At 35.4% G+C, this 25,445-nt stretch overlaps 2 protein-coding genes, 1 long non-coding RNA gene and 1 pseudogene across 3 annotated transcripts; 3 read left to right on the top strand and 1 right to left on the bottom strand.

Annotated features, from left to right (window-relative positions):
* On the top strand, window positions 253-2,973 carry LOC18608843. Its single transcript, XM_007043737.2, has 2 exons — window positions 253-714; window positions 1,553-2,973. Exons 1-2 carry the CDS (start codon window positions 334-336, stop codon window positions 2,450-2,452), a joined length of 1,281 nt encoding a protein of 426 aa, XP_007043799.2. The 5' UTR covers window positions 253-333; the 3' UTR covers window positions 2,453-2,973.
* On the bottom strand, window positions 3,491-6,161 carry LOC18608842 (trihelix transcription factor ASR3). The gene is made up of 3 exons (XM_018115309.1): window positions 5,219-6,161; window positions 4,705-4,752; window positions 3,491-4,116 (listed from the first exon to the last, which is right to left on the bottom strand). Exons 1-3 carry the CDS (start codon window positions 5,952-5,954, stop codon window positions 3,821-3,823), a joined length of 1,080 nt encoding a protein of 359 aa, XP_017970798.1. The 5' UTR covers window positions 5,955-6,161; the 3' UTR covers window positions 3,491-3,820.
* LOC18608841 lies at window positions 9,999-11,212 on the top strand (annotated as a pseudogene).
* Window positions 17,499-18,765, top strand: LOC108660913. Its single transcript, XR_001926623.1, has 3 exons — window positions 17,499-17,538; window positions 18,231-18,305; window positions 18,677-18,765. It is a non-coding gene; the product is annotated as an uncharacterized LOC108660913 (long non-coding RNA).

The following is a 25,445-nucleotide window of genomic DNA, read 5'->3' as shown; positions in this document are numbered from 1 at the left end:
AATAAGAGAGCGGATAAATCTGACCTAAACCTCACCGGATTTGTGAACACTCACAAAGGAGAATTGGGATTTGGGAGAATAAATCTAATCACTCCACTTTAGGAATTCAGCGGTGAACTAATATTCAATCTCCCACCCCATCGGGATTGGGTTGGTTCAGTCAAATAAAAAACGGCTCAGTCTCTCTGGGCCGGCCCAAAATTTAAATTTACCACAACGCCCCAGACAAAATAATAAAAAAATCACTCCGCAGAGGCGGTGCTTTGCCTCCTTTTTAAAACACCAAAAAACCGAAAAGCCCCCACCGGAAATCCTCCATAGCCAACAGCTCCCATGGACGATAGTTTCAACACCCGAGTGGACAAAATCTTCGGATCGCTCCAATCATCTCAATCTTCACCTCTTCAACAGCAGCGGCCCCCTCTCTGGTCTGTCACCGACGACGAGGTCGAGAGGAGAGAATGGAGGCGAGATTCCGCCGCCGATCGAGAGGAGGTGTTGTGTTCGTCGTCGTTTCGTGAGTTCTTGCAGGAGGAAAGGAGGTATAGGAGCGGGAGGTTATCGCGTAAAGAACTGGAGGATGATCTCGATAACGATGATGATGACGAGGATGATGGAGATTCGAGTCAGTCGCGTAGTAGAAGAATCGACGGTGGTGGAGATGAATGGGAGATCAGATCTTTTATAGGAATGGATTCCACTCTCGACAATGAGGTATGTTATAATTTCGTTTTTTTTTTAAATATTGTATTTGTTTCTTCTTATTTCTTTAATTTACGGAGGGCTCTATGGTGATTTCGTTTCAGATATTTTGATTATAGGGTAAGTTGAATTTTCAAGCTGATACTTTGATGAGTGGTCTAAGAAGCTTCTTGGCCCGGCATTGAGGCATCGTCAAAGTTTAATACTCTTTTTCATAGTTGGGACATTAGGTTGACATTAGATGTACCGTGAAATCAATATATACTTGTTGAATTCTTGACAGATTGAGAAACTTCTACTTAATAATGTTCACACAAGTTGTAAGCATTGTGAATGAATCGGGTGAATTTCGGTAAAGAACCCTTATATTGGGATGAATGCAAACCTTCAGCCTTGGCCCTCTGCCGTATTATATTGAAGGAGGCCATTAGGTGCATCCGGAAAATGTACTAATTTAAGGCACTAAAGTAGTTTATGAGGATGGTTCGAACTTCTTAGTGTGAGTACTTCTACTTCGTGTCTAATCAGCTAGTAATACAGCCTGATTGAAGCTGACTTCAGTGATTTTATCATGTATTAATTTGTTTGATTGCTTCATGTTGTGGTTGGGTAAATGTGCTCCCTGAATATCAATTAACTGTACATGTTAAGTTCAAAGGTATTAAATGACTCTGGTACTAGGTCCACCACTTAAGCTTGGTAACTAGGAGAGAGACTGTGTTCCTCGTTATTTGTCAATGAGGCTATTGCATGTTTTGTTTACTGAGTGTCCATGTTTATTTCCCCACCTCTTCCTTTTCCTTTTAATCTATTTACAGTAGAGCTGATGTTTGTTTACTATTTGATATAGGAAGAGGAAGATGAATATGACAAAGTGGCCTCAGGTAGAGAAAATGCTGGTGAACGCCTTTATATGAGTGACATTGCTGACCATGGGTCTTACTTGAATTCTCAGAATGTGCTTCATAGTGCATTAAATCGTACCAGTAAAAAGGCGGTCCCTGCTAATCGCATGGCGGCAAGAATCAGACTGAAAGAAGATGATGAAGAAGCTTGGAAGCTCAATAATCATAATGGGTGTAATGCTGAAATTAGAGAATTAAATGTTGAGGTATCCAATAATGGTTGCCAATTGAGGTCTATATTGAAAAGGAAAGACAACTGTGTAGGTTTCAAGCCACAAAAGCGTGTCAGGTTTGACCCTGCTTGTAAAAATGATTTGGAAGACTCATCTATAAAGTTTGATGATGATCCTACTGGCACCTTCCCAATGAGTTCCCAAGATTCAGCTTGTGGATCTTTACCAGCTGAAAATGCTTGTGCAGTTCGAGATTATATAAATTTTTCTAGGTATAAACGTTACAGTTTTGATTCATCAAGTGAAGTTGATGAAGAATCCAATGCTCAAGCTTGTATGGACTTCCTTAAGCTTGTTCGAAAGACAAAACCTAAGCTGGATGATGTACCCTGTGATGTTCCAAAGTCAGTGACTTTTATCGCAAAGAGAAAATCAGGCAATGTTCAACCAGGAAGCTGTAGGGGTGAGGTTAAGCAGGAAGATGAAAGTAAGAAGTCATTGCACCTAACAAGGCTCCCTGTGGGCATTGCAGCAGGTGCAACCCAGCATTATAAAGCTGGTGCAACAGAAGATGATGAATCAGAAACAAGTGCAGCTGATACTGCTGCTGTTGTTCAAAAATGCATTCGCAGCTATCGAGTAAAATCACGGTCAGATGAATCTGATGTATAATGTTGAGCAGCTCCTAACTGTTCCAAGAATTTGCTTCTGAAATGTCTTAAGGTGCTTTTGACTGTTTCTCCCGAGTTGTGTTCTCACAACCACAGCTCTTTTACAGAATGATGGAAAGTTAGTGTAGAAGCATTCCAAATGTTAAATGAATATCTTCTCTTCATTCTTGAGACTCTTTATATTTCGCATCGCCACTCAACAAGGCTCCATGTGGGCATCGCAGCAGGTGCAACCCAGCAATATGAAGTTGGTGCAACAAAAGATGATGAACCAGAAACAAGTTCAGAGCAGATAGTACTGCTGTTGTCCAAAAATGTGGTCACATTTATCGATTAAAATTACAGTCTGATGACTCCAGTGTATGATGTGGAACTGCTCTTAACTGTTGAAGAGTTTGCTTAAGGTGCTTACGACCGTTTCTCCCTGAGTTGTGTGTTCTTTTATAATACAGGATTGCACAATGATGGTAACCTAATGTATAAGCATTCCAAATGTTAAATGATAATCTTCTTTTGAATATATATATATATATATATATATATATATATATATTATATTTAATTAAAATTTATGATTTCTTTTGAAAACGTGACTTTTTTTTAATTTATGTATTTAATTTATATATTATATCAAAATCTCATATTTATTTTACATTAATAACTATAACAAAAGAATTTTAACANATATATATATATATATATATATATATATATATATTGATAATTTTCTTCATTCTTGAATCTCAAGAATCTCTTTATTTGGCATTTGCTTGGGCCCACGAGGCATACTTGCAGATTTATGTAACAGGATCAAGTTTGGCGCTGATCGCATATGTGATAAGGAACTGTGTCCTGAGTCCTGCGCCAGAGTTAAAGAAATCTTGGTGGGCCATTAATCCCATACCAAGCTGCGGGCTGCCGCGTTGTGATAATTAATACATAACTTAGCCGAAGTCTTGCATGCAACACTTGTACAGGTAATAGATAAAAACAAAGGACAATGCCTCGAAAGGTCAAAATGTTGAAATGAGAAGGCAGAGAAAGTAATATGACTAGTTCATGTTGCTCTGTAAATAAATAATAGCCTGTACAATAATAGTAGAAGGGAAAAAATTCATATAATCTCACTGGGAGAAAGAGATGTATAACAGAAAAGAAGTAGAAAATGCTGTATGGGCCTCAAAATTCTCAACTTATTTATGGGTGTATGGTAGAAAGTAAATAAGAATATTTAGGGTAAAAATAAAATGAAAAATGCATATAAGAAAGTATCTTCCTGATCAAGATTTGATTCATAAATTCTTCAAACTTGAGCTACCATCTATCGTGCAGTACTTGTCTATGTACAACGTATTCTGACTGCCCCCAGCTATAACTTATCAGCTATTCTCCCTAAAGCGTCTGCAAGCTTGTTAAGAACAGCAACTAAGTTATCAGCATGGTCTTTCCGTTGCTCCCTATCCTGTTGGAAGTTGGTGTTTTGAGCTTCCAGTTGAGCCACCAGCATTTTACCATTCCTTTCCAAGACGTCGATCAGGTGACATTGCATACTGCTCATTTCCTCATCTCCATCCATTCCCATCCTTTTCCTCTTCCTCGCTTCTTGAGAGACAGAACCTATCTCGGGATTCAAGCTTGAATTTGGAGGTTTCTCATTTGTTGTACCTGAGGGCAAAATTATTAATATGAAAAGGATACGTTTTGCCATTCACTACTTGCACTGCATTTTTAAGCCCCTTCTGGTTTAGAGACAATAAAAATGACATATAAATCACTTCTCGTGCAATATTTTTTAATGGCCCTAGTCAATTTTTGTCTAAACTGGTTTAAATCTTTTACCATAAGTGTTGAATTGAAGGTGTTGTTTCCACTTGGTCTCTTCTAAAACAAAAGAGGCATATTTCACTAACACATGGTTGAATCTCGAACATGGCAATTATACACAACGCAATTGAGACATGACAAGATATATTCAGAAAAGCTCTAAAACTTGAAGTAACTCTTATTAAGTGATTAGTCAAGGAATCATCAAAGTGACTGGTCATTTTTTAGTTTTCTTCCTTCATTGACTACAACAATCAGCTAATTGGACAAAACTTTCCCACATTCTGACTTAGAATATGTTAGAACCAACATTATGATACCAGAGTTTAGCAATTCCTGATATTGAAAACGTCTTAGTACTAACAACAGAGACAAAACCTGAAAACAGCACATTAATTGAGAAAAAGGTAGAAGAGTTGATTGTATTACCTTGACTCTGATTCCCTTGAAGAGCTGGCTGTGGCTGGTACTGCTTCTCTGTGAGCATTACAGTAAGAAAACAAAACCCATATCAGCATTAAGTCGACCAATCATACCCTTTCCCTCGATTTCGGTGGAAGATCCAGAGGAAAAGGAAAATGTCCAAACAAATACAAAAAAGAAAGCAGCGACGGCCTTATGATAAAAGAATAAATATTCCTACAAAAAAGAAAAAGGCTAAAAAATAAGTTGCCAACATTGCCCAAACACACACCTCCACCGAAAAACAAACTTCCTTTTTCTTTATCAACCAATTAGAGTCCCAATCAAATTATCATGGTATTAAAACAAAATCACAAACAGAATTAAAGGCTTTGATTCAATGTTAATTACTAATTAGCAATTCATTGTAAATAACCATATATATATATGTATATATACTATATATATATAATATATATATATATAATATAGTAATACGAATTGAAAAGTTTCACGACTCTTTTCACTATTCCCAGATTACCTGAAATAGGCATAGGAGCTGGAACCGCCTTTCCAGCAGCAGCCGCCACCGCCGGCTCCACCTTTTCCGGGCTCCCAGCAGCATCATCCTGCTCAAAGTCCGAAAAAAGACCATCCTCTGCTGCCGCGCTCCTTCCACTATCAAAAACAGCCTCGGCATCCTCCGCCACGTCCTGCGCCACGGGAGTTGGAGCTAAAGCCAGAGCCAAACCGGGAGCCGTGGCCGAACCCGGGACTCCGGTGGTGCCGCCGTCGAGAATATCATAAACTTCCTTATCGAAGAACCCCGGCAACTTCCTCTCCCTCCTTAAATCGTTCCTCATAACCCAAAATGAGTCAGTTTCTTCCCTTATGTTATTTTCCCATTCCTTGATCTTCTTAAAATCACCCGCCAAATTGCTCCACCTTTTCCGACACTGCACCGGTCCCCGGTTCACGCCGTGCCTCTTACAGTAAGAAGAAACCGAGGCCCACTTGGGCTCCACTTGTCCCGAACCGAAAGCCAGGCCCGCGGCCCGTCCACGGCGGACTCGGTTCTCGGCGACTCTTTTCCCTTGTATGAGTACGAGAATTTCCTGCCTCGTCCATCGAGGAAGCCTGGGAGCTTTACTGACGTCATCACCGCCATCAACAGACGCTGGACGGGATTCGACGCCGTTAGTGGCGGCGTTGACGGCGTCTGTTTGGCCGTCAACTGGGTCTGGAGTGGCAGCCAAGCTTAACTGCTCCAAGGCCATAAAAATCGAAGGATTTGATAATTTTTTTTCCTATTTTTTTTTAATTCGAAAATGCACGTGACAGTGAGAGTTAACTGGTGGTTGTGAAGTAACGGAGTTTGTTTGAGAAAAGTCCGTTACGCCGTTTAAAGGAGAGAGTCGTCTCATAAATTTTAAGAGACCTAGAGAGAGAGAGAGAGAGAGAGAGGAAGGGGAGGAAAGGAGAGAAAAAGGAGAGGGAGAGGGGGGGTGGAGGGGGTGTTAGAGAGGGCTGAGTTTGTTTCTTTTTTTACTAACTATTCAGCTATTGACCCTTCAACCCAAATGAAGGTTTAATTGGGAATAATTGATTAGAGGTAATGAGTCTAATTGTGTTTAATAATAAATAAAGAAATATATATATATATATGCTAAATAGAATGGAGGAGAGATTTGATTGGGAAAATCTTCTTTCTTAGCTAAGGGTTAGTAATGTTGTTGTTTTGGACAGGCAAATCTTTAAAGGCCACCCTCATATCTCACAACAAACTAAACAAAGGTCATTTTCTTGGCGTAGAATATGGCATTAAACGCGTTTTTTGGGCCACCTTATTCCTCACCTCATATCTTTTTCATGTCTATTTGTTTCCATGTATTTTGCCCCCCCCTAATCTTTAGTCAGTCAAGACGTCTACATGTATTTTAACCCCTTTTTTCTTTTCTCTTTGCTTATTTGAATGAATCATACGAATTTTGTTTGTTGGGTGATAAGGGCACCCTACCCCTGTCCTACCACTGAAGAAAAATTTTGTTTGCTGTGGATGGATGGCTAATCCCACTCTTATCTTAATTGAATAATTTTGCCCTAATCTTCCTCGCTTAATGGCTAATCCTAATGGATGGCCCCCTCCATTAAAGCCACTTTTCTTCTTCTTCTTCCTTTTTTCTTTTATCTTATGTTGTTTGGTGTCTGGAGAAAGAATTAATCAAAGGGTACGAGTAGCAACGTCCCCTCCCTTTAAAAAAGTATAATATTGATATCAGCATAGCATCCGTTTTCAATAGCCTCTCCCTAATCGAATCATTAGTCCTTAAGTTTCAATCAAGAAACATATTAAGAAATATAAAATTTCTTCCTTTTTAAAATTAAAAAGCATAAGCTTACAAAGGAGGATTTTGGAAGCACATGTGGCATCGGGGGGGCTGAGGGTTGAGATTAGAGGGTTAGTACCAAGTCACATTCTCTACGTGACACAGTGGGGACCAAAGCGGCCCGCCCATTTATGGTGCTCTTAGACGATACGGAGGGGCTGGCTACCTCCCCTCCCCCCACTACACCTGTTGCCTAGCCTTTCTACTTGTACTAAAGTCTCCTTGGATAAATAAAATACTACTTTGAGCAAGACCCTTTCTGCATGGCCTCTTCAAAATATTCCTTTCTTTGAATTGATGTTGGTAGTTCTTGAAAAATTTCAAAGGTTTTTGGGTTGTTCGTAATCTAAGGTCTTAGTATATCTAGGAACAACAACAAAAACAAAAAGAATGACAAATTTAATTGTATACTTACCAATTTGGTTTATTCTATCCTCCTTTTCTAGCTGCAAACAAGACAAGCAATTACATGACATAGAGTATACGTTTAAACCCAAAAGGTAGAAACTGTTTATAGGAAAAAGAAAAGGGTATTAATTAAGAAGGGTAAGTGATCATAATTCCTTTGTTTCTCTTGATTATTGTAATTAATTACTATTTCAGTGAGCTAGGTTAATTATGCTAATTTCATGTGCTGTTTGATTTGACTGTCGGGTCTCCTTAAAACTTGATAATGGGCAGTTGCAGTTTCTATTTTCATGGCTTGTGGGACAGCATGCATCGTCCTTAAAAACACTAGAATTATCTTCTAATTATGGTTTCTAATACTAAAAGCAATTAATGGGTTAGTGATGTTTCCCACGCCCCATTAATTAATAAGATCTGTAATACTGATAGTATTTTGGATTGGACTTTTTTGAATCGGTTATGAAATTCGAACTTGATCTGATTGCTGCAATTGATAGCCATGTTGAAATAACCAAACCAAAAACAAATTCCTAAGTGGTTTGGTCAGGTGGACTGCAAGTTCCACGTTCCATGGAAGATTGGTCTAAACATCAAAAACCAAAATCAATTTACTTTTGGAAATGTTGCAAACTTTGTGTGCACATCTCGAATTGACACATTTTAGTTCTCGCCCTTTATAATTCAAAGCTTCACCGCACGTGGAGTTGAAGTGCCTCATTGGGTTACCATGACTTCCACTTTAGAAGCATTTCACGTAATTGGTATAATTAAATTAAAGTAAGTTGTACTAAAAAGACAAATACTAATACTACCTAGTATTTTATATAAGAAAAATGTTAAATATGAATTATAATAAAAAGAAGTTCAAACTTCAAATATGGATACGTTGAAAACAAGATTGGTATGGGGTATAAGGCACAAGGACCCAAATTTGTGTATTTGGGGTTCTTACTCAAAAAAAGATTATCCACATTGCAATATCTGAATTAATTAATATATAGTCTCTTTCTCAAGATTTTGATTGTTGTATTTAATAAAACGTGCTGGCTTTTCTCATTCATAGCCACTTCAATTTGGACATCAAAATGGTTAGGTTTTGACTCTTGCCGAGATTTCTTTTGCTCATTTTTGCAAGTAAAGCATCGTGGGAGATTAATTCCATCCCAGTATATTGGCAAGGAAAATCAACAAGCCTCCCTTCTGCCATACCCCCCTATTATGTTAAGAATTCAAATTAAAAGGATTACAAAATGCCATCCAAATTGGTTTTTTAAAACAAAAAAGGAATGATTTTTGGTGAGATGTCAGCATTTAACAGTTGATGTCCAATCACAAAGACACCTACCACCCTCAAAAATGGAGTAAGAAAAGCTTTGATTCATGAAATGTTTACTCTTTCTATAGAAAAAGCATTGTGAAGGATGATTAATGAAGCCTATGGTAATTGTTCCATTTTGGTTTTTCGTACACGACACATGCATTTCTAATTTTCAAGCAAAACATTGAACATTGAATTGTTATATACTTTTGTTGTAGCAATGAAAAAGGATAAATTCATTTTAAAATTTTTATACGTAAAATAAGATACGTGATCTATTAGTAAAAGCAGACGTAGGTTATGTTAGTTCATAAGAAACCTAATGTAGATGTTTAATGCAAATTAGATAGTAGTATTAGTTATAGAAATTTGAGTTCAAACCTTGATCCTCTCTTCTTATTCACAATATTAAATAAAAAATGCAGTCTTGGTGCTAGCTATTTGAAGATCCCTAACTATCACACAAAAATGCAATTGAGCTTAAATACATTTCTTAACACAATGCTAATAAACATAAGTATGAATTGAGGTCTAGGCTTTCGAATGTATTCTAGTCAATAAATTATATAGTTAGTGCCCGGACCAATCATTATGTCATAAACAGTCTATTGCAATAAGTAAGAGATTTGGAATGGCATATGAGTCCCTAAAACTAATAAAATCATCTTTCAAATAAAAAATTATATAGTATTGACAAGCTCTTACTTTTTTATTCGAGAAAGGTAATTGTTTGTAGTGTTTGGTTTTGAAGAGTAAGGTTAACTTCTCTTTTATTTGAAATCGTTGTATTGATTTCTGCCTCCAACAAACTAAAAAATAGAAGTGGGTTTTGTTTAGGGTTTTTGGCTTTTAAAAAAGAAAGTTTCAAAAACTTCATTTTCACAAGTTAGGTGCCAAGATTGATTTGTATTATTACTATAATTAATGTTGTACATTAATTACTCATTTGTACACAATATAAACATGTTGAGACCTTTTTAATATGTTCATGAACATGTTGTATCAAAGAAAGTGCCCACAAACTTACAGAAAAGTGGCATCTTTGACAAAAATAGAAAAAGGAGGAAGAAGAACATGCAACTTTGCCATTCATGTAGCCATTAGAATAAAGATGGAAGCTAGAAAATATGAACCACAAGTAGCTTCGAATGCGCCCCACCCCCCCCCCCCCCTCCCCCCGGGCCTGTATATGGCACAGAATGTTCATTTGTCGATAGAAATACAGAGCCAAAGTCGGAGGCAAATGAACAAGTTTGGGTTTGTTTTGTTGGTCTTTACTGTGTCAACGGTAGAGCAATTGGAGGGGAAGGGCTATGAAAAGCCTGTCAACTGTGGGCACCTTGAATGCGCTCCGGACAAAGAAGTCATTCAAAGCTAAACAGAGTTTGAGATTACAAGTTATGCAAAGGCTACATAGGTTGCTCCTTCCACAGTCGGCTCTGCCTCCTACAAAGATGCTGTTTGCCAAAGGCTTTAACATGTAAGCAATTTTTTGAATATATCTTGACCCTTTCGCTCTCTCTCTTCTTATATGGTTTAGGTAGTGTGTAATTAAGTGTATTTTATTGTTTATACCAAAAAAAAGGGTGTATTTTATTGCTTTAAATATTATAGCTGAGGTAAAGGGTGTGCCCATCGGCCATCACTTTTTTTTTTTGGCGGCATAGTAATGTTTTAATAGGTTTAAATCTGAACCCTCCATTGATCTTTAGAATGTGGGTAGAAGTCACATGAAGGACTCTAATCTAATAGTAGTAAATGTATAATAAGACCAAATATGATTGCTTTTTGAACAGTTAAAGAACTAATCATTTGCCACAAACAATGCATTTTATAGGCTTTAAAGATACTCTTCAATCGATTGATGGAACAACCCATCGAGTCAAATGACCTATTTTTCAGCACTCCAAAATATTAAATCCATTCTCTTTTGCTTCTTTAGCATTAACCCTCCTCAACAGTCGTTTTTGTTTTCATTGGCACCCCATTTGCTTACATTCAGGGCAACAATGATCAAGCAGTGAAAAAAATTAATAGGACAGCACCAGTTCTGGTAACTATACATCCACCCACTGGACCTCATCTCCCGTTATTTGTCCTCCGTTGTTCACTATTGCATGCCCCAAAAATGCCAAAGAACCCCTTCTCCCTCCCCACTCAGCTGAAGCACACCCCGCAGCACGAATATGCAGCTGTGAGGAGATTTGGAGGTTTGATGGATGATTCCATCATCTCTGCCCTCAAGGCCACTGCTTGGGAATCATCCATACCATACCGTACAAACACATTCGGGGCCCCTCTGCCTTAGGTTGGTGCTGGCTACAACTCCCCTTTCGAATACGAGAATCGTATAAATGAAGTGATGTTATGGTTTGATTAGCTTTGATTAATCTTATACAGGGACAACAAAACGGAAAAGGAAACAAAAAAGAAGAAAGAAAATAAAAAGAGAGGTAATGTCAGATAAGCTATAGACAGGGACTGGGTTTTCTTATTTCTTAAGCATCATCTTGTTTTCACTTTTCTTTCTTTGGTTACCCACCTGAACTACGGGTTTGTAAAACCATGGGAGTTTAGTGGCAGACAGACTGATTTATGACATGGGAAGAAATCAAAAACGTTGTTATCTTTTTCTATTATTTAATTAGCATTTAAAAGCACAAAATTATCGCCATTGGTAAGCGTTGAACATTGGTGTGAATGTTCTTCTGAATCAGGTGGCAAAGGGCATGTTTTACTTACAAATTACAATGATTGTGCCAAACTGTTTAAAAGGCCAGGAAGCGGAAATCACAGACTAAACTATTTTAATTAAATGATTTAAGAGGAGACGAGGCAAAACCATTAACTCACCAATTCCCGTTTCCTGTTAGAAACGATCTTATCAATTGCCCGATTTTAGACAAGGATAACAGTAAGAGAAACAGGAAAATGATAAGGGCATCAGGACAGTAAAGACAATACAAGCAAAGATGCGGTTTGCACAGACTTACAACAACTACTACTATCACGTTACGTGAGCATTTCAGATCAATCCAGCAGGGTGCACAGCACTATAGTCAAATTATTTCATTTTATTATACCAGATTTTATACAATGTTATAGTGTAATTATTCAACTCCGAACTTTGCCTATTCACGGCCCAAGAGGTCGGGCAGCCTTTTTCATTTTCCGGTTAATTAATTTTTAATCACCGTTTTACAAATATGAATTTCATAATTATTGGTGAATGCTATACACATGCATAATAATTAAAGATATATTAAAAGTAGTAAATAAAATAATGATAGAGCAGTGAGAGGGGTGATTAATCTGATTACCATAATGCCAAAGCTTGGACTTCCGACAATCAGCAGTACCACAGCAGCTGTTTTATTTTGCCATTAGGATCAATAACGCTATTAATTTTCATAATTATAGTCATCTGTTGGTTACATAAGCTGAATATTGTTAATCTGGAAATACAGTTGCAAACTGTAAGATAACAAATATATTGGAAAGGAAGTTGAAGTTGGGAGCTCCCTAAATAATCCTCTCGAAACTACAAGAAAATATAATTGTTAGCAGGATAGTGGAGTCAACGCCGAGTACCAATAACTGGGTACTACTTTCCCACCACAAACATTTTTACAAGTCCCGGGATCAATAAATTGGTAGAAAATAAAATATGTAGCACTACCATGTCCTGCTTTAGACTCGAAGGGGCAGGCAAAAAGGGTCATGGAGAAATAAACTGACGACTTTTTGAACTTGGACCAAGCCTTTTTTGTCATTTCTCCACACATTACGTGAAAGGCCCAATCCTGTAATTGTTGATTTTATATTGTTATAGAACTCCGCCAAGCTAGAAGGATGGATTTTGGGAGAACTAGAAGTTGAGAGAACCATATTAACCGTACACAATTATAAAAAACATCAACTACAGTATCCATTAGTGTGGGATCCTTGCGAGCTCTACATAGTTCCCAAATAAGCCCCCATACTGTGGATGGCTGAGATTCGATCATTGTACAATCGCAATGAAAATAGAATTTGTGCGTGATATCAATTCCCCAGGTGACATGTCAACACGAGATCCGAACCATTCTTTTGAACTCACGAAAATGGCAACAAACAACCCAGATTCATTTGAACAGATTAAATAAAAGCAGGGATCAAAAGGAAAAAAGAAAAAAAGAATAAAGGACGAAAGCCTAGAAGTGAATGGAGGAGAAGAAAACAATGAAGAACAGCAAGAAAAGCTCCATCTCATCATGGAAACAACTGCCATTTTTCTCCTGGCATGTAAGAATTCTAATCATGTTTGTGTTAACAATTTGTATCCATTTCTACACAACAAAGAGGGAACCGATGATTTATGTGATTCTATTTTCAAGTGTTACCGTAAATATTTTCAAAATAAAAAGGTTATCTTACATTGTATAATTATTGAATTATAGGTGGGTCTTTCATATGAATAGTTATGTCTCTTGAAAAAATGACATGTTAGAAAAACACCTCTAAATCTAAAAATTATGAGATGATTGAAAAATACCATCGTTAAAAGGTTAGATATGAAAAGTTATCTTTTCAAATTATAATTGAAAGATTATATCTTATAGAATGAATGGTTATCGTTTCATAAGGTAATTATTAAAATAATACATTTATCTAAGCATCGTGTTTTGCAAAATGTAAAGGTATTTTTAAGATAAAAAGGTGCTTTGATGAAATGATTGTGTTGTTGAGAAGAGACACTTACAAGCTTATATAAAGAACTTGCTGCCAACGATTTTAATATATCAAAAAACAAATAAGATAAAAGTAAAAAAAATCAAGAGTAATAGGAGTGTGAGTTCCTATCATCTATAAAGGGAATTCAATTTCCTTATAGTCTACTTGCTACAGAAAGTAAGCTTTAAGGTCAAAAATTTTTTTAAACCCTCGGGCATATCTATTGGTCTACTTTCATAAAATGTAAAGATGAAGTTAGATGTTGGCTTTATTGTATCCTTAAATTTATTTGCATAATTCCCCTTTTGCATACTGAATGTTGAAGGTGACATAAGTCTTAAAGATAACGTCTATTGATAGGCTTGTCTTGTAGTCAATTTTGTTGGTTCCTTGAATTCCATCTAAACTCCATTTGCACTAACAATTTTAAGACTTATTTTCGTTGTGTCAAAATTTGAAATGACCTCACTAAAAGATATGGCTACAAACATTGTCAAGTTAGATAGCTTTGAAGGAAAAAACTTTATTCATTAGCAAATGTTAGATCAATTTGATGTTGACAAAGAAAAATCTATGGATCGGATTTGTTTGTGGCAGAATGGTTCTACATTGGATTATAAGATAAGTTTTCTTTTCTTACTTGATATGAATGATATTGTATGTAATATGCATAGTAAACATATGTTGGTTGGAAAGAAGGACTTTGTTATATTCATATATGATATTGAAATAGATAAAGTTAGTGTGGTGTCTTTTATAATTGACATACTTCTCCCGTCATTAAAAGACACTAAGAAAACTCTAAAGCATAATAAAGAGAAGATGTCTCTCAACAATCTTTGGTAATCATCCTTAAATAAAAGAAGATGGTTGCAATCAAGATGAAGTCACAAACAAGATGAGAAGGATAAAAATCCTAAAGTAAACCATCTTGAGTTGATGAAAGTCCATGTGATGGAAGACATAAGGCATGAGTATGTGGCATTTCTATTATACATTAAGGTTGTGTGAATTAAAAATGACTTTCAAATTTGACTGTTCATCTTATTTACATTTAAATTTAAAATACATAAGCCGATTAAAGAGTTCAATATTGATAAGACTTTTAAAAAGGTTGTGCGAACAATTCTACCCTTTGGTGTGGAAAGCGGTTAGGCTAATCGACTGGCTTACATGGGCTATTGGCTTATCTAGGTTGCTAGCCTAATAAGGTTATGACATTTTCCCCACTCAATCCAATAATGCCTCATTGTTGGGAGATGGTCACCTCTATGCTGTTTATTGTTACTTCATGTGCTGTCCTCTCACATGCCTTTGCCTTGAGCAATCTCGTTTGTGCATATTCACCTTGGGCTTCCTTTCCTTATATGTTACCTTCGTGAGCTTTTACCTTGTGAACCTTTGCCTTGCACACTATCCTATTGCATGTTAATCCCTTGGTAATCATTGTCTTGACACTTTTGCTCTATGCACACTTTTTCTACATGTGTTATCTTCTTGGGCACTTGTTGCGGACTAGTCCACTATTACCTCGCCCTTTTGGCCTAGTGGGAGTTTGGCTTGCGCACATATGCCTTGGGCCTTCTAGCTGTTAGTTGTGGCCGTCTAGTCATCATTGACTTTGGTATCTCTTAGACCTTATAGTATTGTACATCTCTTGTTGTTGTTGCCTTTAATGCAATACGATATTGTCGAACCTCAGTGCATTCTTAGGTTCCCTTTGTCAAGGATGGTGGCACTCTTCGCCACTACAGTAACTCTTCTCTTTGGTTGTGTGGGTTGCTTGATGGCTCTCTCTTTTCCTATACAACACTAGGCTTCCCAACTACGACTCTTTCCCAAGTCCTTCCACATGTAAGTCAACATCTTTATCTTTGAAGCTAAGATATGCAAATAAAAAAAAAATAATGCAATTATGATGTACATTAATAGCAGTCTAGTAGTAAATTGTGTTCATTATCTTTGAAGGCCAAGACAAGCTTGATAAAACATATGCAGTAGAGTCAAGAGATGTAGTGTTTTCAAACAAGCTTGATAAAACTTACTATTGTTGCAAATCGTGCTTGCTCTTTTTGTTTCCTCATTCTTTTTTGGTGTAGTGTTTCCTCTATCACTTTGGCTTTGTAGCCACTAACATTGTGACCTTTTTGATGACAATTACCACATTTTACTAGCCTATTTTCCTTTGAAACTTTGTATGGATTCCTATGCTCATTTGGTACCTTTTTTCTAACCTTTTAGGCCTTTATGGTGGTTGAAACACAATTGGTGCTTCAACTAGATTCAAATTGGTCTAAGTTTACTCTTTTTCTTGGCATTGGATGTATCATAACTTTATATGTTTTTAAGTATATCTCCTTAGTGTAGTATTTATCTACATATTGCTTTAACTTCTTTATGTTCATGAATATGCAAGCTACAACATGCTTACATGGCACAAATAGTAAGGTCCCATCTTCTATGTAGACACCCCATTTGTTCGGGGTTATCTAAATGATAGAAATAAATAAAATAAAAACTAAAAAAAATAAGAAAAAATATAAATAATAAAAAATAAAAATCTGAAACAAAAAAGGAAAGGAGATAATGATAATGATAAGAGAAGTTTTGAATGAACAACCAAACGGATTAAGAATCGGTTTAAATCGATCTTAATCCAATAATTTTTTAAATTCATTTAAAAAAAAGAGGAAGGAAATCCTAATCCAAGATCAACACAAAAATGGGTAGTGTTAGTGTATAAGTCTCAATGAACAATATATCAAGAGAGGGTGAATTGATATATTAAAAATCTCTTTTAAAATCTATGTATAAAAATCAAAACTTTTTCACCCAAAAATGTTTTATAGCATCACAATCAAGTTTCCAACAATAAATCACTAAGTATAAAAATAATAAACCAAAGTAAAATATTTTTCTTAAATTTAAATGCTAGCTATGAAAAATAAAGGGAAAAATATTTTCCTAAATGTGAAGCAATAAATCAATATAAAACTATTTTCCTAAGGTAAATATAGGCAATGAATAATAGTGTGAAAATTAAAAAGAGACACAAATAATTTATAGTGGTTCAACTTTTTTAATGCCTACATCCACTCTCTTGGTAACCAAGGAATTTCAATCCACTATCAAAGTTTCTTGCTCTTTAATAGGATAAAGTGATGACCCTTACACAATCCACAAAAGGATTCTTGCTTTTTAATGGGATCAAGCGATAACCTTTACAACTGTTTTTTCATAGGATTGTTGTGGATTTAGTATATGTAAGTATACGTATCGAACAAGTATAGTAAGTCCAGAATTGTATTCCACAGAAATTTGCTCTTAATTGTTCACTAAGTATCAAAATTATGACAGATTAATCTTATTCAAGTAACTCAATTTTGTAAACAATTAATTAAAACTAAATTTAATCATAAAACTAAACTAATTAACGAAGACTAAAAATCCACTAGAGAAAAACAATAGATTAAAACCTAAGATTATGGGTTCATTCAACACTTCATCTGATATTTATTTCTCTCAATATTTACATTCATGGATCATTTTGCTAACCTAGAATTCAAACCTATGCACAAGTCTCCATCGAGATGCTTACTCAAATATCTAACTTAATTGAGTCACTATATGTCTATCGTAATCAATTAAAGAAGGTTCATTAAGCTCGTGTTCTAATTTGGTTATGTATGAAATTAGACGTATCTATACCCTAATTGCGAATCAGATCACCTAAGTGATATGAATATATACTACTCAAACCCATGAAATTCATTTTATACTTTGGATAATTGAGGGATTTTATGTGGTGGAGAAGAAATGCTTAATTATTAAGTTTTATGTATGGACCAATCACATGGTGACAAGTGTCAAGCTTTAATATTATTATATTTTCCTTTATAAACACAACTAAAACTCTCCCATCTCATTTCTCTTGGCCGGCCAAGGCAAGAACAAAAGGGAAAAAGCATAGAACAAACCCTAGAGAAGAAAATCAAGAGAAAATTCATTGGATTTCAAGGAATTAAGCAAGTAAAGGTAAAATTTCTTAATTCTAGCTTGTGATCTACCTTTCCTATGCATTCTTTTTCAATTACCATGGTTAAAATTCAAGATCTCATGAAGGATTCATGGCTGACCGAATTTAGGGAGAGAAGATTTGATGATTTATTTGGTTAGATTTCAAGGTATCTTAGTGTTTTTAGTTGTTTGGTGATGTTTAGCATGAAAAACAAGCAAGAAATTTCATGCCCTTCACCCACACTCCTTGGCTAAAATTTTCAAGAGAGAAATTGGATAATGGACTTTGATGAATTTCATGCTATTTAGGTGTTTTTAGTTGTTTTATGATGTAAGGTGTAAAAATCAAGCATGAAAATTACATGTTCTACACTAAACCTTCAATGGCCGAATTTTACAAGGAAGATATTGATGATGGATTTTTGTGATATTACATATTATTTAACTTGTAATTGATGACTTGGAGTGTTGGAAGTGGAATCAAGTTAATTGGAGTTGAATTGGATGTATTGGCCAATTAACCGGTGTATAGATCGAATTAGGCCAATACCATTTTATTTCGATACATAATTGAAGCTACGTAGAACACCATATTTAGATAATAATCCAAACATTTCGCATCCCATTTCATGCATTCATATAGAGCCTAAATTAGTTTTATAACGGTTTAGTACAAATATAATAAATTGCTTATTGTGCATTATGTTTAGGTGGTGAAACTTCCGATAAGGGTAAGGAGATTGTACCCGAAGATTGGGACTAGGAGTACTTCCACTCTCGATATTGTGAGTAATCTTATTATCGTCTTAATTATCTAAAGTAGTTTTTATTCTTTTTTGTGATTTTATAGAAAAATGAGTTTAAATGGTAAATCCTTATGTTTTATAAGTAAAATGTGATTAAATGAAATGAGTTTTATAAATCATTTTGAAATTAAATGATGATTTTAGAAATTGAGTAATTGGAGACTGTTTGATTGTGTTGTAAATTTATGGTTTGAATTGAATGGCTTATGGTGATATTGGCATGAATGGCTGAATTGGAAATTGTGTTGAAATTGTATGAACTGTTTGTTTTGCCTTAACAGGCTGGGTAGTAATATAATTGCCATGTCATGCTATTGAAACGTTTATTGATTTGGTGAGATATTGATTAGTCACTGCAGTGGTGGGTTTTCGTAGACCAGTCTATTAGAGAGGGGCACAGTAAACCCGGTTATATTTTACCTCGGTACGTGAGGCGCGGAGGGTATCTCCTGAGGTAAAGCTTTAGAGTTCACTACACGCTAAACCACCACGTGAGGGTGAACTCAGCCAACGCCAAGGAACGACTATGCTTTTAAACGTAAAAATGTGTTTTATGTGTATATGAACTTTTCTTTAATAGCCTTGGCAGACTTGGTTGGATGCCCCGGCCAAGGTATCCCTGAGAATGAGTTTTGGCACGAGCCAAATTTTTAAGAAATTCATAAGCCATGTTGATTATTTGAGTGAAATGAAATTATTTTATTTAGTTGAAATGAGTTTGAAATGTTATGAATCATAGAACGATGAACTATTTTAAGTTGTCTCCATTTACTCGACTTTAGATATTTTAGATGATGTTTGTTTATTCACTGAGTTTATATAAACTCACCACCTTCCTTTCCACTCATTCTAGGATCAGGACAGTCTGTAAATAGCTGATTACGTCGAGGGTTATTATTGGACTCGCCTCCTTAGAAATTGTAGGTCCACAGCCTTTGTTACCTTTGGTCATTCGGGGGCCCACACGTCATTGTAAATTAAATTACATACTCTGGTTATCTGTGTTGCTGTATGTATGGATTTATTTTGCTTTTATGCTACAAAAATTATTTACGCAGAGTTCTATAAATATTGTTTTATAAGAAAATGGAATATTTCATTTAATATTTTTATTTTATTCTATTAGCTACAATTTCACCCTAAATGAATGTTTTAGATATAAAAACTTGTTTTTAGTTATGAAATGTGTATTTTCCCCTATATATTATATTTTTAGCAGGTTTCAAAATTTTTGAAAAAAATGACCAAAATGCCCTTGTGAGACAGAAAATATTTTTTTATTATTGTTTTGATTTGAAAATAGCTTATAATCTTTTAAAATATGATATTTAGTAATTATTGCTCACAGGAGAGGTGCGAAAACTGATATTAAGCCTTGCGAGGTTTCGGTTGGCATTCAGGATAATGAATGTCTATCGAGACATCGCGACAGTTGTCATGGGCTCGAGGAAAGTACCGGGTCGTGACATTATCTCCTTGGTAGCCACTAAGTAAGGCACATGCTGGGACAACTTAGTAAACTTAATATTGTACTCTAGCACTGTCAGACCCGAAGTTTGTACTAACATCTCGAATTCATGGGCTCTAACCTTTCTTACAATGATAAGTAGAAAACACTTCAAAAAAGCTATACTAAACTCTAGCCAAGGCATCAATGCAGCACAAGGTGCTTTACCTTTGTGTAACTGATCATACCATTGTCAAGCTGCTCTACCTAGCCTAAATGCAGCTAGCTCCACCATCCGAGTGCCAGTGGAACTCAAAGCATTGCATATGACCTCAATGTCATCTAAGAAATCCTGGGCATCTTGTGATGCATCTGATCCAAAAAATGTAAGAGGTTTTAGCTTCATGAACTTCGATAGTTGAACCTTAATCCTAACTCTAACCATGCTAGCTTGTAGCTGGTCACCTTAACTCTATGACTTCGGAGATGGTTGAACAGTAGGACGATCATCACCTTGTCGCCTCTGATCCAAGATCTTCTAAGCAAGAAGCTCTATGGTCTGACTGACTCCTTGTAAGTTGACAGCTAAATCTTTTAAAGTCATTGCCCTAGTTGTAGTCATTACTACCTCGGGAGCTTATCCCTCAACTACTACTTCGAGACCCTGTCCTTCTGTTTGTGCACTAGTGGGGGTATTAGTCCTCCCTAAACTGGTGGCCTTGTCGTGTCTGCCTTAACCTTTAGCAATGGGTGTACATGATCTATCAGTAGTCTCTAAAGGAGCTTCGCGCTTTGTCGCACCTCTAACATAAGCTCGTGTCCTAGGTGACATATCTCACCTAAACAAAAGCAACGTATACTGTAAGACTCAATGCTATAAACTCATAACAAGACTAGACATATCTTTTAAGCATATAATAGGTGGACAAACAAGAATTATATAGGGGTTTCTCATTCTCGATTTGTGCTCAGGTACACAAAACAAAAATAAGATTCCTTCATATGATTCCAATGTTCCGCTAACAATACCTAGTACTCTATGAACCTAGAGCTTTGATACCAACTTTATCACATCCCATTTTATGATGGAACATGATCGACGCATGAACCTAGATGGGTATAGCCTGCTAAGCCTAAGTAAGCCTTTTTAACATTCATCATTTTCATCAGTGTGGAAGCATATTTAAACATCCATTGGTATACAATATCAACTCATGCATACCATCATACGCAACATTACACATGAATGGAACTTCTTAACATATTAGTGTAAGTGCTAACATTTCATATATCATCAAAGTGCCACGTTCTTCGTGCACCATGTTGTTTACATGTCTCAACACCCTTGATTGTCCATATGGGCTCGAGAGCCACTTTATACAATTAACATAACATTCATAATGTAATACGCCCAAACATTTGGCTACATCATCATAAATAATCATAATCCATTTAAACACGTTCATAGTCCCTAAACATAAACATATCATAGACAAATTCATTAGTAGAACATGAACCGACTCATTAGGCATCAAGAGGCTGCTAGACACCTACTAATGAGGAATGAACGGATCACGTCTCCATGACACTAGCTATTAGCAAGATCATTGATCTACAACAAAAATAGTGAGGGACAATAACTTGTGAGTCACAAAGACTCCGTGAGTGGATACGGGGAAGGGGACAAGCCAAAGGGAAGAGTTTTTCATAACCATGCAATTATAATTACATATGATTCATAAATTCAACATTATTACCATAATGACGTTATAACATAGCATTTTAAACATCCTTTAAATAACATTGCATGGAAAACAACTTCGCTTAAAAGATTGGAACTCATTTATCCTTGAAAACCTTTTAAAACCACTTAGAAATCCTTTTCTACAACAATTTTATTGATACATTAAGGAATGCGCCGATACATGCAAGAAATATATCGATACTTTTGAGAATGTATTAATACATTTCACACAAAACACCTTCTATAGTATTTTGTTGAAAATGTATCGATAGATGCTCCACATGTATCAATATTTTTGGCACAGAATCTATTTTCTAAGCAATATTCTAAATTTAAACCATTCATAAGTCTTTCTAACATTGAGGGATCATTCCTTAGGCTAAGGTTTTGTCTAACCAAGCCATTATCACCACATTACAGTGTGAATAACATTATCAATAATCTTTCAATCATAAAGTAAGCATTTAAACATAAAGCATCAAATATTATTCATTCAATCATTCCTCAAACTCATTAAAATCATTCATCATAACATTCCATTTATGAATAGATTCGCCCTATTTTGATGAATAGTGGTTTAACCTCTATTTTTCAGGTTTCTGGCACGCTCTTGTTAATGGCACATTGGCCTCATCCATGATCTATCGAGTGATTCCACCCCATTCAGGCGGGTAGTGGACAAAGTCCTCAATACCGTCTAGTTCATCTTGCATGAACAATCATCATAGTTGTGTGAATCACACATTGGCCTTGTCCATAATCATTATAAGATCTCTTAAGCTTAGCATTGTTTTCATCCTTAGTTTGCATTATAAACATGTAACCTTTTTTTATAAATCATCATCATGCTTAGCCCATAGTGTATTTGGCTATCTCAACACATACATCTCATGGCATGCATTTCATAATCTCATAAATAACTCATATGCTTAGCCCATAGTGTACATGATATGCTTAACATGTACATCTCATGACATACATGTCATAATCTCATAAATGGAACTCATACATCGAACATTCTTATCATGCTACATTGTATCTAACATGTGTATAATGACATTCATACTTTAACCATAGAAATATCTCGTACCTACACTAGCCCAAAAGCTAGAGTAATCGAGTGGGCAATAAATATAAAAGGGCTTGTCCGTTTTTGTTGAAAACTGATATGTAGTAGCATATTTACATACGTAGTAGATTAGTAAACATTTTGAAAATCATTGTGTCACATTTATCACAAATCATTATCAAATCTAGTCCTTTGAACATTTCCTAGAAAACTTCATAAAAATCTTGTAGTTCAAATTCTTTGATAAACCCTTTATGGAAATAATATTTCAACATGCTTAAACAATCATTTCCATAAAAATCATGCTAACTTTATGTATTAAAATGCTTGAAAAGTTGTATCCACTTACCTAATTGGGGAGTTGATTCCTAGCTCCAATTACAACTTCATTTCGGTGATATGCATGGAGTTTTCAAGTGTTCCTATAGTATAACAATTATCATAATCATTTCTTAGGATAAAAATCTCATAATAATCATTCTAAGAACTTTCGAAACTACTCGCTTTTAGCTAAACTAATTTTTTATTTAAAACCCATGCTTAGAAACCCATAAATCTTTCATCCTTACCTTACGTGAGCTTAGGTGCTTAAGAAAATCGCAAAACCTTTAAGCTTTAATCACCAATAGAAAATTTGTGCTATGAAATCATATTTTCAGAAACTAGAAATCAAGATTTAATGTTTCCAAAGCTTAAAAATATCACATTTTTCGAAACAACTCAAGGGCAAATCATTTAGTCATCAAAAATGAAGAGTTGAGTTAAAAATGAGTTGAGAGGGTTTGAGTTGACAAAATACCTTAGAAAAATTGTTGAGGGTTGAAAACCCTTGAAAATTATGAGGTATTTATAGTTTTGAGTGTCAAAGTATAATTTTGCCCTTTTTATTTTTCTAAAAACGACGAAATATATTGATGCATTTGGGCCATGCATCGATACATTTGGTTCTAGAAATTGAATCAATACATGACCATATGTATTGATACATCATGAACATGTATCGATACATCATGAACATGTATCGATACATTTGAAACAGAATACAGTTTCTGAGAGAGATTGCTTATAAAACCTACTCAGCTTATTTTTATTCTCCATTTACTTAAGATATTTAATGAAAATAAGTAAACAACCACCCATTTGGATTCAATAAAAATATCAAAAAAATTAAAATAAAAAAGAATATTAATCTAAATTTTGGTTTCAAGAACAAAATTGAAAACGTTTGACTGAAATTAAATTTGCGGCTCCCATTCACCATTACAAACGTACTTCAAAATTTATGAAAAAATCATTTTTGGTCATCCAAAAATCAAGGGAATTATCACCGTCAATTTTTATTTTTAAAAGATTATTTTTTAAAAATCACATATTTTGACCCTTTCTAAACTTAGAAAATTTTTATTTCAAAATTGATCGACAACCAAAAGTGTCACTGAATTCTTTTGAAGGTTAAAACTAAGTTTGATGTTCAAAACATATAATCTATGTGTTCACCTAAGGATTTCCTAACTTATCCTTTTACTCAATGTGGGATTTCACACTCTATCTCTTGTCACATCACGCAAATGCTTCACAGGAAGTAATCTCTTCGTCAAAAAATGATACCATAGCTTGTGATCATTCTTGATGGCACTAGCTTTAAAAGACATTGGTACGTCTTTATTCATTTCCACTTTGCACCCTCATTACAAAATACTCCAATAACTCCATCCAAATCAATATTGGTAGCCAAAAATTGTCCATACTCATCACTTTCAGTATCAGGTAAGTTGTAGAATTGATTAATCGTCTGATTGTCGAAGCGTAGCTGACATCCTCGAACAAAAACCTACCCATTCTCATGTTCGACAATGTTGGCATAAAATTCTTAAACAACAGGTAACACAACTACCTCAAGTTGCTTACAAAATTTCTCCCACTGCCACTCAATGATAAGCCTATGAACAGAACCATACAGCTTAGGATGAAGATCAATGCCTTGTTCCAGAATAGGGACTTTTGCACAAGGGATTGTGTATGCCTTGTGGTGCCTTAGTAGAAACAAATTTACTCTGATCAAAACAAATTTACTACCTTTAACTCCCTTCTTGGGTGCCATCAAACACTCCACAAATGTGTAGTAGTTTATACTCAAGTGTCAACAAAATATGCAACAACTTCTTAAATTAATCCACAACAATGCCACCAAAACAACTAGTGCATAAATAATCCCATTCCCATAATTATTATTCAAGTGCAGAATTTTGTCACTATTTATCGCTTTTTAGCAACCAATCTATCAAATATTCAATGTAGAAGCAGTTAAAAGCAAGCACAAATACTACAATCTCAAATTAATCACAAACCCACTAATCAACAACCATAAGGACTTCTCCAATGGCTAAATCTACCAAAGTTGAAAATTTGCAAAAAACTAAATCACTTATTTGAATTTTTTGCAGAAAGTTTGGTTGTTGAATGAGTGGAAGATGATTTGCTTGCTTTAAAGGACTGATTTGGTGCCAAATTTGTGTAGTTTTGGAAGTACCATTGAGTGGGTGGACACTAGAAAGAGAAAATATGGAGGTAGAGAGAGAAATAAACCTAGAAAGTGGAAGGGATGAGGGAGGGGGTGGCTTTATAAAGTGGGGGCCCCGAATGGGCATCGCCTTGCTTTAGCCTCAAGTTTTACTATAAGGCAAAGCATCATGTTGTGCCATGAGGCTAACCTCCTTGGCACTGCAACATTGTTGAAAATTCTTTTTTCTAAATTAGAAGCCTTGCAAAACAAAAAAGAAAAAGAAAAATTAAGCTCATGGAATAAATCATAAACTATGAAAGAAATTGTAAGTAAACATAAAAATCAAAATATGCTAA

Source organism: Theobroma cacao, chromosome 2 (genome assembly GCF_000208745.1).
Source record: "Theobroma cacao cultivar B97-61/B2 chromosome 2, Criollo_cocoa_genome_V2, whole genome shotgun sequence".
NCBI lineage: Eukaryota > Viridiplantae > Streptophyta > Magnoliopsida > Malvales > Malvaceae > Theobroma > Theobroma cacao.
The sequence above is the reverse complement of the archived record's forward strand: the minus strand, read 5'-3'. Positions and strand labels throughout refer to the sequence as shown.

Coding starts and splice junctions, on each gene's coding strand:
- LOC18608843 (XM_007043737.2), top strand. CDS start 334: ATGGACGATAGTTTCAACACCCGAGTGGACAAAATCTTCGGATCGCTC. Junction 715..1,552: donor ATTCCACTCTCGACAATGAG/GTATGTTATAAT, acceptor TATTTGATATAG/GAAGAGGAAGATGAATATGA.
- LOC18608842 (XM_018115309.1), bottom strand. CDS start 5,954: ATGGCCTTGGAGCAGTTAAGCTTGGCTGCCACTCCAGACCCAGTTGAC. Junction 4,753..5,218: donor AGCTCCTATGCCTATTTCAG/GTAATCTGGGAA, acceptor TAATGCTCACAG/AGAAGCAGTACCAGCCACAG. Junction 4,117..4,704: donor TCAAGGGAATCAGAGTCAAG/GTAATACAATCA, acceptor TTTTGCCCTCAG/GTACAACAAATGAGAAACCT.